The 14,438-nt window shown below is 33.9% G+C and overlaps 1 protein-coding gene across 2 annotated transcripts in view; it reads right to left on the reverse strand.

Moving 5' to 3' along the window:
• The window catches only part of LOC127847369 (L-rhamnose-binding lectin ELEL-1-like), a 128,530-nt gene extending 126,821 nt beyond the window's left edge, over positions 1-1,709 (reverse strand). For both annotated transcript variants that reach the window (XM_052379235.1, XM_052379234.1), the window contains exons 1-2: positions 1,307-1,709; positions 813-1,061 (exon numbers count right to left, since the gene is read on the reverse strand). In XM_052379235.1, coding sequence (XP_052235195.1) covers positions 813-1,061; positions 1,307-1,337 — 280 coding nt within the window. In that variant the 5' untranslated portion in view covers positions 1,338-1,709. The remainder of the gene's footprint in view (positions 1-812; positions 1,062-1,306) is intronic.
• Positions 1,710-14,438: the final 12,729 nt, after the last annotated feature.

Here is a 14,438-nt window from a genome sequence, read left to right on the forward strand (position 1 = left end):
GTACATGTTTCAATGCTCAAAATTAAAAACAAATAGTTCTGAGGAACAACCATCGTTGTAACCGTATTTTGCACAGAAAATGACATGTAGAAATTCCTGAACATAATGTTCAACAAAAACACACATACACATACATGCTCATTGAATACAAGAACGGATTCAGATACACGTAAACTTGACATGAAGGTATTTATAAACTCCACGACACGGATCTCCAAATACGGTGTTTCTTGCTTTCAATTCGCAAGTGGACTTGCTGTCACACAAGTTTTGCGCTATCGCCATGGCATCGTCCGCACTACACTTGACTGTCTTAGCGTTGGTTTTTGAGCAATGCGGAGCACCTTGATCTTCACCGTACATAATCCAATTAATCTGGATTTTCTTGTTGCTCGAACACGTCAGGTTGACACTTTGTCTCTCGCATATGATAATATCTGCGCAAACAATTCGTTTTATTAGGTTTTTTTGATTCGTGTTATCAAATGATTATAATTGCCACTATGCATAAACAGTGTTTTAATGCACAACACATATAGAAACAAGTATTGCGTATTTGCTTGCACTTTAGATCAGGAGGCCAACCTTTGCATCATGGAAACCATAAGGTATTATATTCACTGTTACCAGAAAATGGTCTGAATTTATGTTATTTTGTTAATAAGTCCTAATAAAACGCAGATGTGTTTAGACGAGTTGATGAGAAAATTGACTACTGGAACTAAGTATGTTCATTTTAAAAATTTATAATATATAACATGTGTGTTAATATTTGCAATGGTAAACTTATATTTAGTCATAATAAAACTTACCAGTCTTTGTATAACATTGGCCATGTATGCGCTGGATGTTATTGGCGTTCGATGTCCTAAAGAGTTGATTATATAGGTTACACGTTCCAGTAACAAATCTAAACGAGATACATTCAACGTGATTCTGGCACAGCCGCGCGCATTGCAACATCTGGTTAGTGTTCAATGTGTAGAAAAGATTGCCACTCGGAAAGAAGTCGATCTCATGAAAGATCTGCGGATAAGTGACGTCACAGGCGACAGAAAATACTATAAATAGAAGTAAACAATAGTGCAATAATTTAGACTAAATAATACTGAAAACGGATATAATGCAAAATACATATATCACACTATTATTAAATTAACCCACATTAAGACTTTTAATTTATTGCAACATACATTATAAAATACATCTTTTTAATCTACCATAAACGTTAGATTTAAGTAACCGAAAATAAAACGCGTCTTTGTAAAAATGAAATAATTGTTAAACAAAATAAATTATAACTTACCGAAGATTATTACAAGATAATGTATTTCCATGATTTCCAATGATTAATTTAATAAAAAAATACATCACTCGCGAAATGATCGCCTCTCTTCGTCTATATATTTCCTAGCACGGGGGTCATCAATATTTCGTGACTTAGTTTGAAATATAAAAACAACATGTCCGAATTTAAACGACGCAATTACTGTTTTTCATTTTACATTTCTGTACCCCTAGGATGGGGGCGTACATATTTCATGAGTTAGTTTTAAAAACCCAACCGACTTATCCCAATTTTAATGACACAATTAATTATGTCGTTTTGCTTTCGTAAGCAAGCAAAGTTAACGAAAGCAATCTTTTTTTTAATTCAGATTTCGCGTCCGGTAAATATTCCGATCCATGAATGAACAGAAATTCTTTTGACTTTAATTTCCCTGAATTGTCATACAAAATTCGATAGAAATCACTATCTAAACGACCATAACAATTTCGATCAATATCGAGCACACGATAAAACAAACAGTACTAAAAGTAATATTGAACAACCCATTTAATGGACACATAAACAGATAAGGGACGAGGATATTACATTATGGGTAAACGAACACGTTTATTGTAATCAAATTTCATCGAAATACGTTAACAGACTGGAAATATGATGTCATTTCATCTCACATTTTTATAGAAAATTACATACTTGTAGTCGGTGTGGGTTTTAGTGCACGTTGCAAACAAGTCCATTAAAGTGTATATACATTTAATTGTTGACTTTGACCAATAAAGTCAGTTGATGTAAAGACTTGTACAACTGTACCAATCACCGACATTTTACAAACATATCAAAACGTTATTAAACAAAATACCAAATGGAATGAATATAACGTACAATTTCACACAAATATCACAAAACAATGGCACACAATAATGGTATTAATATCAAACGCCCAAACTCGCAAAGTTGGTTGAGCAAAAGGGGAACAAATATATGACTTATGTTTATTTATTGCTGAGGCTGAAGGCATGCGGGGTAAGTAAATGCATAATGAAATAAAGGCCTTCTATTCAATGACCATCCGAGCAATTCTTGATTATGACTGTTGCATCAGCCTTCACGGTTGAACGAGCACTGGAGAGGCACAGAATTTCCAGAAAAAAATTAATCTATTATATAAAAAGGGGGATGATAACAAGACCTGTACTACACAAGATTTTTTTCAAACTTGTCTTTTTAAATGATATAATAATAATAAAACATGAATACAGATGTAAACGACTTTAATACATAATATGAATACTTAAGTATTGCGAGTTTTTAGCCTTAATGTGAACTTAAAAACAACCGGAAATACATATTATCGCTGTTCAAATACAATAAATAACATTGCAACTTCCTTTTTAATGAAATGAATAAATTAAAATAACAAACATAGTAATTTAATAGCAATACCTTTTTAAACCTTTGTTCCGTTTTGTCTGGTTGAGTTGCGTTAAATCATTTGAACGCAGATATCTGCCTAATTAAAATTATTTCGTTATTTCTTAATATTACCATAAAGAGTTTAATTTGACGGCTCACCGGACGGACGGGACAAACGGCGACCCCGTCTTGTTTATACAAACAGACTTTTTCGAGACCGGTTTCACAAAGCTAAAAAGGAACAATTTATGGAAATTTATAAAACTTAAAAACACTCCTTCAAAGTCTCATGCTAGTTCGTGAATATATTATTTTACATTTTAATATTTACAATGGGTAAATAGTGTTGCAATTATAATAATATCGCTTTTCAGTAGAAGACAATACTCCATATCTTTATTGCATACAAATCTGGATCTGGAAATTTCACTTAATTGATTCTTAAGATAACCCTAAGAGGCTCTGTTAAAGTCAGCAATTAATTAAAAAAATACACTTGATTTTTGCTTGGTGTATTTCTTGGTTGGTTTTCTAATCTAAGAGGGTTGTACACCGGTCCGGTTAGCAAACACATAATGGTATCATTATGGTAATTATGATAAACATGGCGTGAAATTAAAAGTAAAATACTCAATATCCAGACGATAAATTAATGAGGTCCTCTTTGTACGAAACACTTATTACTGTCATATATGAATTAATGTGAAATGGTTGGCATCCTACTAGGGGGGAGGGGTCACGGGTTTGATCCCCATTGTGGGAGCGTTCTTTAGATTTCCCCCATAGACACCAAGTACTGGTTCTAGTCCCAAGAAACGGACTTTAGAGCGTTTCAAATAAGCCTTACAGAGCCCGACAGAAGCTCTATAACTCTAGAACAAAGGCGAAAACATTTGACCATTCAGGCGAGTTTATGAAAACGAGGCGCTCACGAGACACCGCAGTGAGATATTTTACGATGCTCGTAAACTGGTTTCCGACAAATGCGTAGAGACCGCGTGGACGCATGATGGGCAAGTTTTAGTCCGTGATCATAAGCGGGTCATCCACCGAATAGACAAGCACGAGCAAATCACAGAGCTCCGCACCAAATCCAAATCGGATGCGTCTGCTGCAGCTAGCAAGTAGATGTTAACTTCTCTACCGTTTCTATGAGGAACAGTATACATAATCTGACTGTACAAACGTGTTTCACGAACCTATTGTGACACATTAGTATCGACTTAATCCTTTTCAAACTGCTGCATTATTTATTTTCTGCTTAACTGTAATTAAGATGATTTTAATTGAAAACATTCTTATACATTGTGTAGCTATATAATCTTTATTTTCTTCTTAAATGTAACTAAGATGTCTTCGATTGTAAATATTCTTTATACATTCTGTAGCTATATAGTCACTCTTATTCATATTATAACAATCAAAATATTTCATCCCTATCTGTTTCTTTTTTTGTGTGTGTGAATTATGTTAGCTTTCATCGAGTCATGTCATTCCGATATGTATTCTCTCGCATAATAACATGCCCAACGGACATTGTGATGTCTGTGTACATAAACATGATACACATTTTACAGTTATAAAAGCAAAAATTACTTTTTACATGAAGTGAATGGTGTAAGCTCTTATTGACTTTTTATAATTCAGAAATTAATGCTCTCGCTTAATAACATGCAGAACTGACATTAAGTTTCTCCTGGCCTTAAAACTGTATATACATGTTGTAGTTATATACTTAATCGCTTTTAAATTGTAATGTTCACTTACTTGTCATTACCATCTTTTTGTTGTTTAGTGACGTTAAATATATACCCGTTATTCGAATCTCACAATGTTTTAAATAAAATTCCAAATGCGGACCCTCCATTTCGTTTCTACAGGGCTGTTAACACATGAATAACACATGAAAACAACACATAACGAATTGGTATTTCTTTACTTTGTCGGACACTCAATCGGTTCCTTATACGGGCTCTACATTGACTTATTGTAGGGTCTGTATAACTGGAAACATATATGCGTATCCAATTCTGTTTTGTCTTTGTTGTTTTTTCTTACTTAATGACCTATACCGACTAACATGTATGTTGAATTCTAACGGACATATAGGGTCTGATTTGTTAATAAATCCATCTCATCAAACATATAAAATCGGTCTAGTGATGTAAACCGTTTTGTTTGGTTAATTGTTGTTATATTATTAATGTTTGAACAGGGTGACCTTATAAAACATTGTACGTTATATGCACGTTTATATAAAATGATGTTATTTAGAAATTAGTTTTCTACCGTTATCAAAAGCATAATTGAAATTATGATGCTCCAATTATTATAAGTTTTTTAATGATTGGGGCACGCGAAGTAAAACGATCACTAACATTTCATTTATATATGTTTCTGTCTTGAGTTGGGAAAAATGAACACTCTAATCGAATTTCACATTTACCAAGTATGTTCCAAATGCGAACCCTTCATTTCGTTTCTGAAGGGCTGCTATTGTTGGATTGTCAAAGTATATAAATCATAATGAATTGGTATGACAATTAATTGTTGAACACTCCATCGCTTCCTTATACGGACTCTACACTTCATTGTGTAGGGTCTGTAAAACTGGAAGTTTATAATACCATATACAATATTGCTTGTAACTGTTGTTATTTTTTGTATTGATTGCATAATTAATCCCTAATAATAATAATGTTAAATTGGACGGACTTATACGAAAAAAATCACGCGAAATGCCTGATTTTGGGGAAAAAAATCATGCGAAACGTCGGATTTTTCTTCTTGAACCTACTGTATCTGTCTATTCATGTGAACAGCTTTGCTTTCGGTTTTGTAATCATGTGTATGTCTGAAGGGTTAGTTCTTCCTAAATTGTTGTCTAGCATGTTGCAACAACTGCAATATCTTTATTATAACAGTCGACACCTAATTTATGTATTATCGGTAGGTTCGTATTACATAGGTGTACTGTATGTTGTAAACCCATGTCTTTCTTTTAAATAAGTGTCAGTTGTGCTTTGTAAATAATAATAAATTAGGTAATATAAGAAGAAAACTCAACATTTATTTCTATATACTGTTGATTATGATCTTATATGTTTGTACAAAACATAATTACTATCACTTTTACCATTCACTCTGTATCAAAATCTTTTTTCTATCGTTTTTTACTACGTTGTATATTCCAATCATGTTTTCCAATCAATTGCAGTTACCTTCATACATACACTTACATATGCCTTTAATTACCCACATAAAAATGTATACATGTATGTGATCATGAAACAAATTGATACCATGTAGCAACAATAATGTACAAACATGTTATACAAGATATGCTAATATATATTTTAAAAAAAAGAAAAGAAAGAAAAGAAAAAAGGAAAAGACAGGAGAGAAAAGAAAAAGAAAAAACAACAGAATAATTATGAATAAGGATGAGTTGTATGAAGTGGGTAGAAAGCATACTGGACTTGTTATGATAATTTGATAATTTAATGCGTTTCAATTTTTGGGTATCATTGTTTAGGGCTATTTCTTTTTCAATTTGTATTTTCATTGTTAAATAATTGATAAAGCAGTTCATTGTAGGTGTTATTTTTCTGTATTTCATACTGAATATGAAATTTTTATTAATATAATTATGTTATTCACAGCATTATTTACCTCTTGTATTTTGAAGATATTTACCCCTAAACAGGTGTCTTAGAGAGAAAGTTTAACTTTTAATTGTTGTTTTTCTAGAAAGGTTGTCAATTGATTCCATAGAGATTGAATATGTTTACACTCCCAGAAAAGGTGTTCTATTGTTTCGATATGATCACTATACATATCACATAGATTTGTATTGGATAGGTTGCACTTAAAAAGATATTTATTTGTAGCTATGCTTTTCTGTATGTATTTAAAATTGAACATTTCTTAGTGTGCTATCAGTAGTTGATTTATATGGCATGATAAATATTTGTTTCCAATTTAATTCTTCTTCTTCAAGAAGGTTTTGCCATTTAATTTGAGCTTTAGAAATTTCGGTTGGGGTTTTAATTTGAAGTGTGTAAAATATTTTGTTCGTTTTGTTTTGTTGTTTTCTACGAAAGTTTTTTTAGTACATGGTGTGTTATTTGTATTGGTAACAGCTGTACTATGTATGGGTATACTTTTGATCAATGTGTAGTGTATCAGGAAATTACTTGCAGGTATTCCGAATATGTAGCATAAGTTATCAAAAGAATAGAAGTCGTTTATTCTGTAGTTATACAATTGATCTACATATTTTATGTTTCGTTCAAACCAATGTTTATAGAAAAAAAAATTATTGTTAGTTGTTATGTCTTTATTGCTCCATGAAATGATTTTACTGTTTATTTTGGTTTCTAAATTTTGAGTAACTTTACACCATGCCGATAGACCATTCGATAGAAATATGTTTTTGGTTGAGTTTTCATCTAAGATATTATTGTTGATATTACATTCAAAGAGTAAGGAGTCACCATATGTTTTTGTAATTTTCTGGTAGAATAATTTCCATTTACTCTTATTGGTATTACCAAAATATCTTTTAACCCAACTGCATTTGATTGCAATCAGGAATGATTCTATGTCTGTTAATCTAATACCTCCATTTTCTACTGATTGAATTAATTTTATCAGGTTTACCGTCCCATATGAAATTAAATATTTCTGATTTTATATCTTTAATAATATCATTTGGTGGGTTTGGGAGAACTGTTAGTGCATAAATTAATTTAGGGAGTGCAAACGTTTTTAACACGGTGTTTTTTCCGATTAATGTAAGTTTACGATGCTGCTATGATTTTAAACAGTTTTAAATTTTTTGTAATTTTGGTAATATGTTTTTTAGAATTGTTGCATTTTCCTTGTTTGTAAAGGTTATTCCTAACTTGTTGCTTCATCAGATGTCCAGTTGAATTTCATTTATTTTTTAAGATGAATATTGCTTTGTTTAAATTTACCTCCTCATAGTACAGTGCATTTTCTTTTGTTTAGTTTAAGACCCGATGTCATTCCCAAAAGGGTTAGCGATTGTATAAGATTATCGAATGAGTCACTACTGTCATTTAAAAAATAAGTTGCATCGTCAGCAAATAGGGACTGCTTAATTTCTTCGTCAGGTTCTAGCGATAGATATTACCTTTATGTTTATTTGATTGGATATAGTGTGATAGATACTCGATGCATATAATAAATAGTGAGGATGAGAGTTGACATCCTTGTCTTACCCCTCGTTCGATGTTAAAACTGTTTGAGAAAAAGCCATTGTTAATTATTATACTGTTAATATAGGTATAAAATAGTTTAACCCAATTAATTAGACTTTCACCGAAATTCATATTTTCCAAGCAAGAGAACATAAACAAATGGTCTTGTGAATCGAACGCCTTTTCGAAGTCTGCAAAGAAAATAAGGCCTGAATTGTTTGGTTGGTTGAAATAATTTATGCATTCTTGTATCAGACGTATGTTTTCACCAATGTAACGTCCTTTAATGAAACCAGATTGAGATCTTGAAATGATTGATGGTAATATTTTTTTAATTCTGTTTGATATACTTTTTGTTGCAATTTTATAATCATTGTTCGGTTAACTGATCGGGCGCCAGTTTGATAAGGATTCTAAGTTTTTTTCCAGGTTCTGGAATGAGTGATATTATACCTTGTTTTTGTAGCGTAGTTAAGTTTTTGTTGTTAAATGAATAGTTGAGTGAATTAATTAAATGTGTTTTAATATCACTCCAGAATATTTTATAAAATTCGATTGTGATGCCATCAGATCCTGGACTTTTGTTGTTTTGCATTTTTTTAAATGCTTATCCACATTCATATTCATTAAGTAATCCGTCGCACAGTTGTTTTTCCTATTGATTTAAAGCATGATGTGTATTTTCAAAAAGGGTGTTATTTTCAACATGTTTTCGTTGATAGAGGGTTTCCAAACATAAACGCTGTTCTTCTAGTATGTACGTTCTGTTTGTTTTATTTTCGCCATTTACTTCTAATTTGTGTACAGTTTGTGTACAGTTTTTTGTTCACTTCTACTTTTTTTGATGTTTGCGAAGTATTTTGTATTTTTTTCATTGTGTTCAACATGCTGTGCACGTGCTCGTAGTATAATTCCATTGAGATGTGTATGATAAATTCCTTCTAATATTTGTTTTTTAGATGTTATTTCATTTTAAATGTCTTTGGTATCGTTTGTGTTTATTTCATGTAATTGTTTTTCAAGTGTTTCAATTATTTTGATGGTTTCAATTTCAAGTTTGTGTGTTTCTTTTTGTTTAAATGATGTGTATCGAATTGATGTGATATGTATATTTCCTTTAATTATTTCCCATAAGGTGTTTGGGTTCGCATCTTTATTATTTTGAGCTATAATGAGTGTTTCTTGTTTTATTTGCGTTTGACATTGTGTATCTATAAGATGCTGTTATTCATTTTAAAGTATCCTGGGCCTCTTTCAGGTTGTATTTTGTGTAGTTTAAGTTCAACTAGAGAGTGATCAGTCATGAATCCTGGTTGTATGCTACATGTGTCAACAATGTTGCAAAGTGACTCAGTTATTACAAAATAGTCTAATCTACAAAAGATTGTTGGTTTTGTGTTTGAGTGCCAAGTGAATTTGCTTTCGTTTGGATAAACTGTACGCCAGCTGTCTATCATATTGTAGTTTTCAATTATGTTATTTAAAATGTTTCTATTTTTAGGATGAGAATAAAGGTTTCTTTTTTTTATCTAATAATGGGTTAGGAACGGTATTGAAATCACCACCGACTATTATGTTTTTATCTTGGTTATTAATTATAAAGGACTGTAATGTTTCGTAAAATGCGGAATCATCTGTGTGAGGGCCGTAAATGTTGATCAATGTTAATTGTGTTTCATGTATTTTGATATCTATACTTGCGTGTCTGCCAATTATTATTTCGTTAAAGTTATCGACTGTGATCCCTATATTATTTTTATCAGAAAGGCAATGCCTTGTTTATTAGTATGTTGTCCACTGCGATAGAGGTCTCCGTCACATTCATCTTTTAAGGTTTGTGCTAAAATATGTGTCAAGTGACTTTCTTGTAATAGGCATATACTTTTTTTTTTCGTTTAACTATTTGAAGATTTTTATGCGTTTGTCTTTATTGTTCAGCCCTTTTACATTTAAAGTGCATTATTTAATCATTTAAGGAGGTGGAGGGTGATGTAAATGATAATTTGTGTGTGTTTGTCCAGTTGGTTTCTTTTTTAAAACATGTCCAGTTGGTTTCTATTTTAAGACATAAGATGTCTTTAAATACAATCAAAGAAGAGACACAAAAATTAAAGATACAAAAAGATGAATATTCCATAGAACTGAACAAGTAAAAAGAAAACAAAAGTGACATAAAAAATGAATAAATGACTGGTCTCCAATAGAGACATGAAAAAAGCGTACTTCCGTACACTGAAAATACTCAAACTAATTGAGATAGTGATCTGAGAAACAAAAAGTATCGCTTTAAATTCTAAAAATAGATAGTATTTTTTGTCACATCTTCAAAAGATAATTTTTGTGTAATGGAAATAAAGGTCAGTTAAGTACACTGTACGCAACAATTCACAATCCAAATTACAAAAATAGATATTTCATAAAAACATTACGTTGTGTTTTGTTTAACATTATCATATGTGGGAAGATTTCTCTTCTAAACAAACATGCATAAATTAAAATGAACCACAATACAAAAAGGTTATATGTACAAAAAGAAAACACATAATGTTGAGGGATGGTGACTAAACACTGTTTTGTCAACATCGTAAAATTTAGGTAGTGATCTGAAAAGACAATAAGTATAAATGTCACCGTGTAATGGATGGTGACTCTTTGAAAAATAAAACACTGAGTAGCGAAAAAGAATTTCTACCCATACAAAAGAATCGCTTTTATATTTGGCATTATAAATGTACGTATCATGGTTTCAATATGATATAGTTTATATTCAATAATATAAAATGAGCCGATCCACCAATGTGCTATTATCGACATTCACATCTAACTACAGTCCACTCTCGTTATCTCGAAGTCGGCGGGAACAAGAAAAAAATATCGAGATAACGAGAGTTCGAGATATCCGATTAGGCGTTTTCAAAGAAAAAATGAGACGAAAATTTACCTTGTTTTTAACATCTTAATACCTGCTTAGTGATCTAACTAAAGCCGTCACCGTGTGGCATAATACTATCTTCCTGATATATACGCGTTTTACGAGGCACGATTAGTTTTGCTATTTAAATGCTTAAACTGGCGTTTTAAGTATTACAGAATTGCATGAACACATGCAGTTATAACCTTTCTAAACTGTCGAGTAAACGACGGTGTATATACGCAAAAATATAACTCAATGCATTTTGGAATGTTGTTTGTAAAAACAATTAGTCTTTCGGCCTTTCGGCAGGCTGTGTATTAATTGCAGTTAATTGATGTTAAAGTGACACTTAAAGTGACAGGCCTTAATCAAGTGTTAATGGCTAACGACATTACACACGTGTGATCATTGATGCAATTAACGGATCAATTTCCTACCGCACAGTATCGGGAGCAGCCGGACGAAGCGGGACGGTGAAGTATCAAAGAAAAAGTTTCTCACCTTTTGCCGACACTGGAAAAGTTATTCGCACTTCGAGATAAACCACGGTAAATACATGTTAAATCGGGACTCGGGACAAAATTTTATATCGACATATCGAATTATTCGACATAACGAAAATCGAGATAAGCGATGTTTATTTATATAGATAAAGAAGGAAAAAAAAGGGACATTGAGCTTACTTCGACATATCGAAAATATCGAGATATCCGATGTCGAGATAACGAGAGTGGACTGTAGTTACAGGTTACCGGGTGTGTTAGGGGGGGGGGGGGGGGGGGCGTGCGTGTTGTGTTCGTGTGTTGTGCAAGTGCGGGTATGTGCGTGTGTGAGCAAGTTTATGTATGCGTTTGTGTGCGCATGTGTGTGTCTGTGTGTACTTGCGTGTGTGCGTGCGTGTGTGTGAGCGCGTGTGTATACGCACGCGCGATTGAGCGCGTGAGTGCGCCTACGTGTGTGTGCGCGTGCGTGCATGTGTGTGTTCTCGTGTGTGTGCGTGCGTGTGGGTGTGTGCGTGTGTGTGTGTGTGTGTGTGTGTGTGTGTGTGTGTGTGTGTGTGTGCGTGCGTGCGTGCGTGCGTGCGTGCGTGCGTGCGTGCGTGTGTGCTTGCGTGCGTGCGTGCGTGTGTGTGTGTGTGTGTGTGTGTGTGTGTGTGTGTGTGTGTGTGTGTGTGTGTGTGTGTGTGTGTGTGTGTGTGTGTGTGTGTGTGTGTGTGTGTGTGTGTGTGTGTGTGTGTGTGTGTGTGTGTGTGTGTGTGTGTGTGTGTGTGTGTGTGTGTGTGTGTGTGTGTGTGTGTGTGTGTGTGTGTGTGTGTGTGTGTGTGTGTGTGTGTGTGTGTGTGTGTACGTGTGTGTGTGTGTATGTGTGTGTGTGTGCGTGTGTGTGAGCGCGTGTGTATCCGCACGTGCGTTTGTGTGGGGGTGTGTGGGGGGTGTGGGTGTGTGCGTGTGAGAGGGTGTGTGTGTGCGTGCGTTCATGTGTGTGTGCGTACGTTTAAATGTGTGCGTGTGCTTGTTTTACTTTGCGTGCGCGCGATCGTGTGAGTTTTGGGCATGTGTGTTATGTGTGTGCGCGTTTGCGCGTACGTGTATGTGTTTGTGCGTCCGTGCGTGTGGATATGTGTGTGTGTGTACGTTGTTATACTTATTAAGCGTAGATTACAATAATAACTAAATATGGTTATTGCAATGACAAAATATGTGTTAATATCAAGAGACACATGCTCTATAAAAAACGAAACGTATGGTAAAGATTTCAAAACAAAATAATAAAAAAGGTACACAGGTAATTTTGTTCATCCGTCTCTTTGTCGATCCAAATATGCGAAAACGAAATATGCTTAGATCGACTGACGGATACTCACACTTTTTATTAAATTAGGAAAGGCTTGTTAGAAGATATTAACATTTGGAATGTAAATCTCATATTTTAATTTCGTCTATATCCGGCCGTCAGTTAATCTAGTTCCGAAAAAAAAATGATGTAGACTAACCACCGGATGTGTTTTTACTAAACTATCAAAATTATGAGCGTTACACTCTCAACAGGAATGTTGTATTTGGTAAAAATGTTTAGGAAAGAAGTTTAATCACAACATTAGTGACGTAATATTATATAGCAAATCTAATTTACAGATTGCATATATCTGCATACCTTCGGTGATCTAAATGATAAATTTTTACGAATTTTACCGTTATTAAGTATTTTGGTGCTTGCACCTATGTAGATATGTTTGTAAGAAGACAAAGGAAAAAAACTAATAAATATATCTGATTATCTCTTAACCTAGCATATTTCATGAGAAAAGCAATTAAAGTTAACCTTCTTTAATTAAAAGGACAATTCTCACTTTACAAAAACGTTAAGTTACATTATATATTCAAATATATATATATATACATATATATACATACATATACATATATATACATGCGTACACACATGTATAAACATCTTAACATACACATACACACATATATACACACACACATATATATATATATATATATATGAAGCACCAGTGCCGTCCCGAACGAACGATAACTCTTGGTCAGTGAGAAAAGGTTACAACATACCAATATATACCAAAATCTCATTTCACGTAGAAAATGATGCTGTATTGTGTATTACACACAAAAATATAAATAACGTTAGATACTTGAATATGGATGAGTTTTTGCATATTTTAATGGTGGTTACGCATGTTGTTATGAGTGTATTACATAATGCGCTTCCCAATGGACGTTTTTGCATGCATGTGCGCAGAGGCGTCTGTTAAGTGTGTGCGTGTGAGTGTGAATTTGCGTGTGAGCCTGCGCGCTCGAACGTACGTCAGTGCGTGCGTTCGTTCGTTTACGTGCGTGTGTGTTTGGGGTGCACGTGTGTGTTTGTCCGTGTGTATGTGTGTTGTTAGTTACATGTCATAGTAACAAAAACAACAGTAATAAAAATCATGTAATAGATGCAACAAAACATGTAATAGATGCAACAAAACAGCATTCCTGTAAGGGGCAAAACACACTGAGTATACAAAGGAGAGTATGCAAAGTCCGGGACCAGGCTTACTGCCACAGTTTTATTGTTTATGTTTTGTTTGGTTATCGTGAGTTGTTGCTTTCCGACACTCTTCGGGCGTATGTTGTTCTGGTAGTTACATTGTTTTTGTTTGGCCATGGCTTTGCAAGCCATAGTTTGTACTTGTAAAATGACACAAGCTCGTTACGATCTTGTCCTCGGTAGCGAACGAATAATTTTCCGTCGCGGGACCAGGCCCTCTCCACCAACTCGGGTTCCTTTAGGCGCAATGATGACAAAACTTCCGCATTGATCTTTGTTAGGTCCTCGCTAATTAAGACGCCTGTACCTTTTAGAAGCTTGGCACGTTGCATTATGTCGTTTTTTGTTTGCCGCCTGACAAATTTTACGATGACCGGCCTGCTTTTATTCGCGGTATATTTTCCGAGACGATGGGCAACGTCGACGTCTCAACTTCGAGTTTCAGGCCAAGCTTTTGACTCAACAGCGATACCGTTTCGTTGGCCACAGCCATTGATGTTTGTTGGTCAGAGTCGTTGGCTAGGCCCAAAATTCGGAC

Source organism: Dreissena polymorpha, chromosome 10, assembly GCF_020536995.1.
Source record: "Dreissena polymorpha isolate Duluth1 chromosome 10, UMN_Dpol_1.0, whole genome shotgun sequence".
In the NCBI taxonomy this organism is placed as follows: domain Eukaryota; kingdom Metazoa; phylum Mollusca; class Bivalvia; order Myida; family Dreissenidae; genus Dreissena; species Dreissena polymorpha.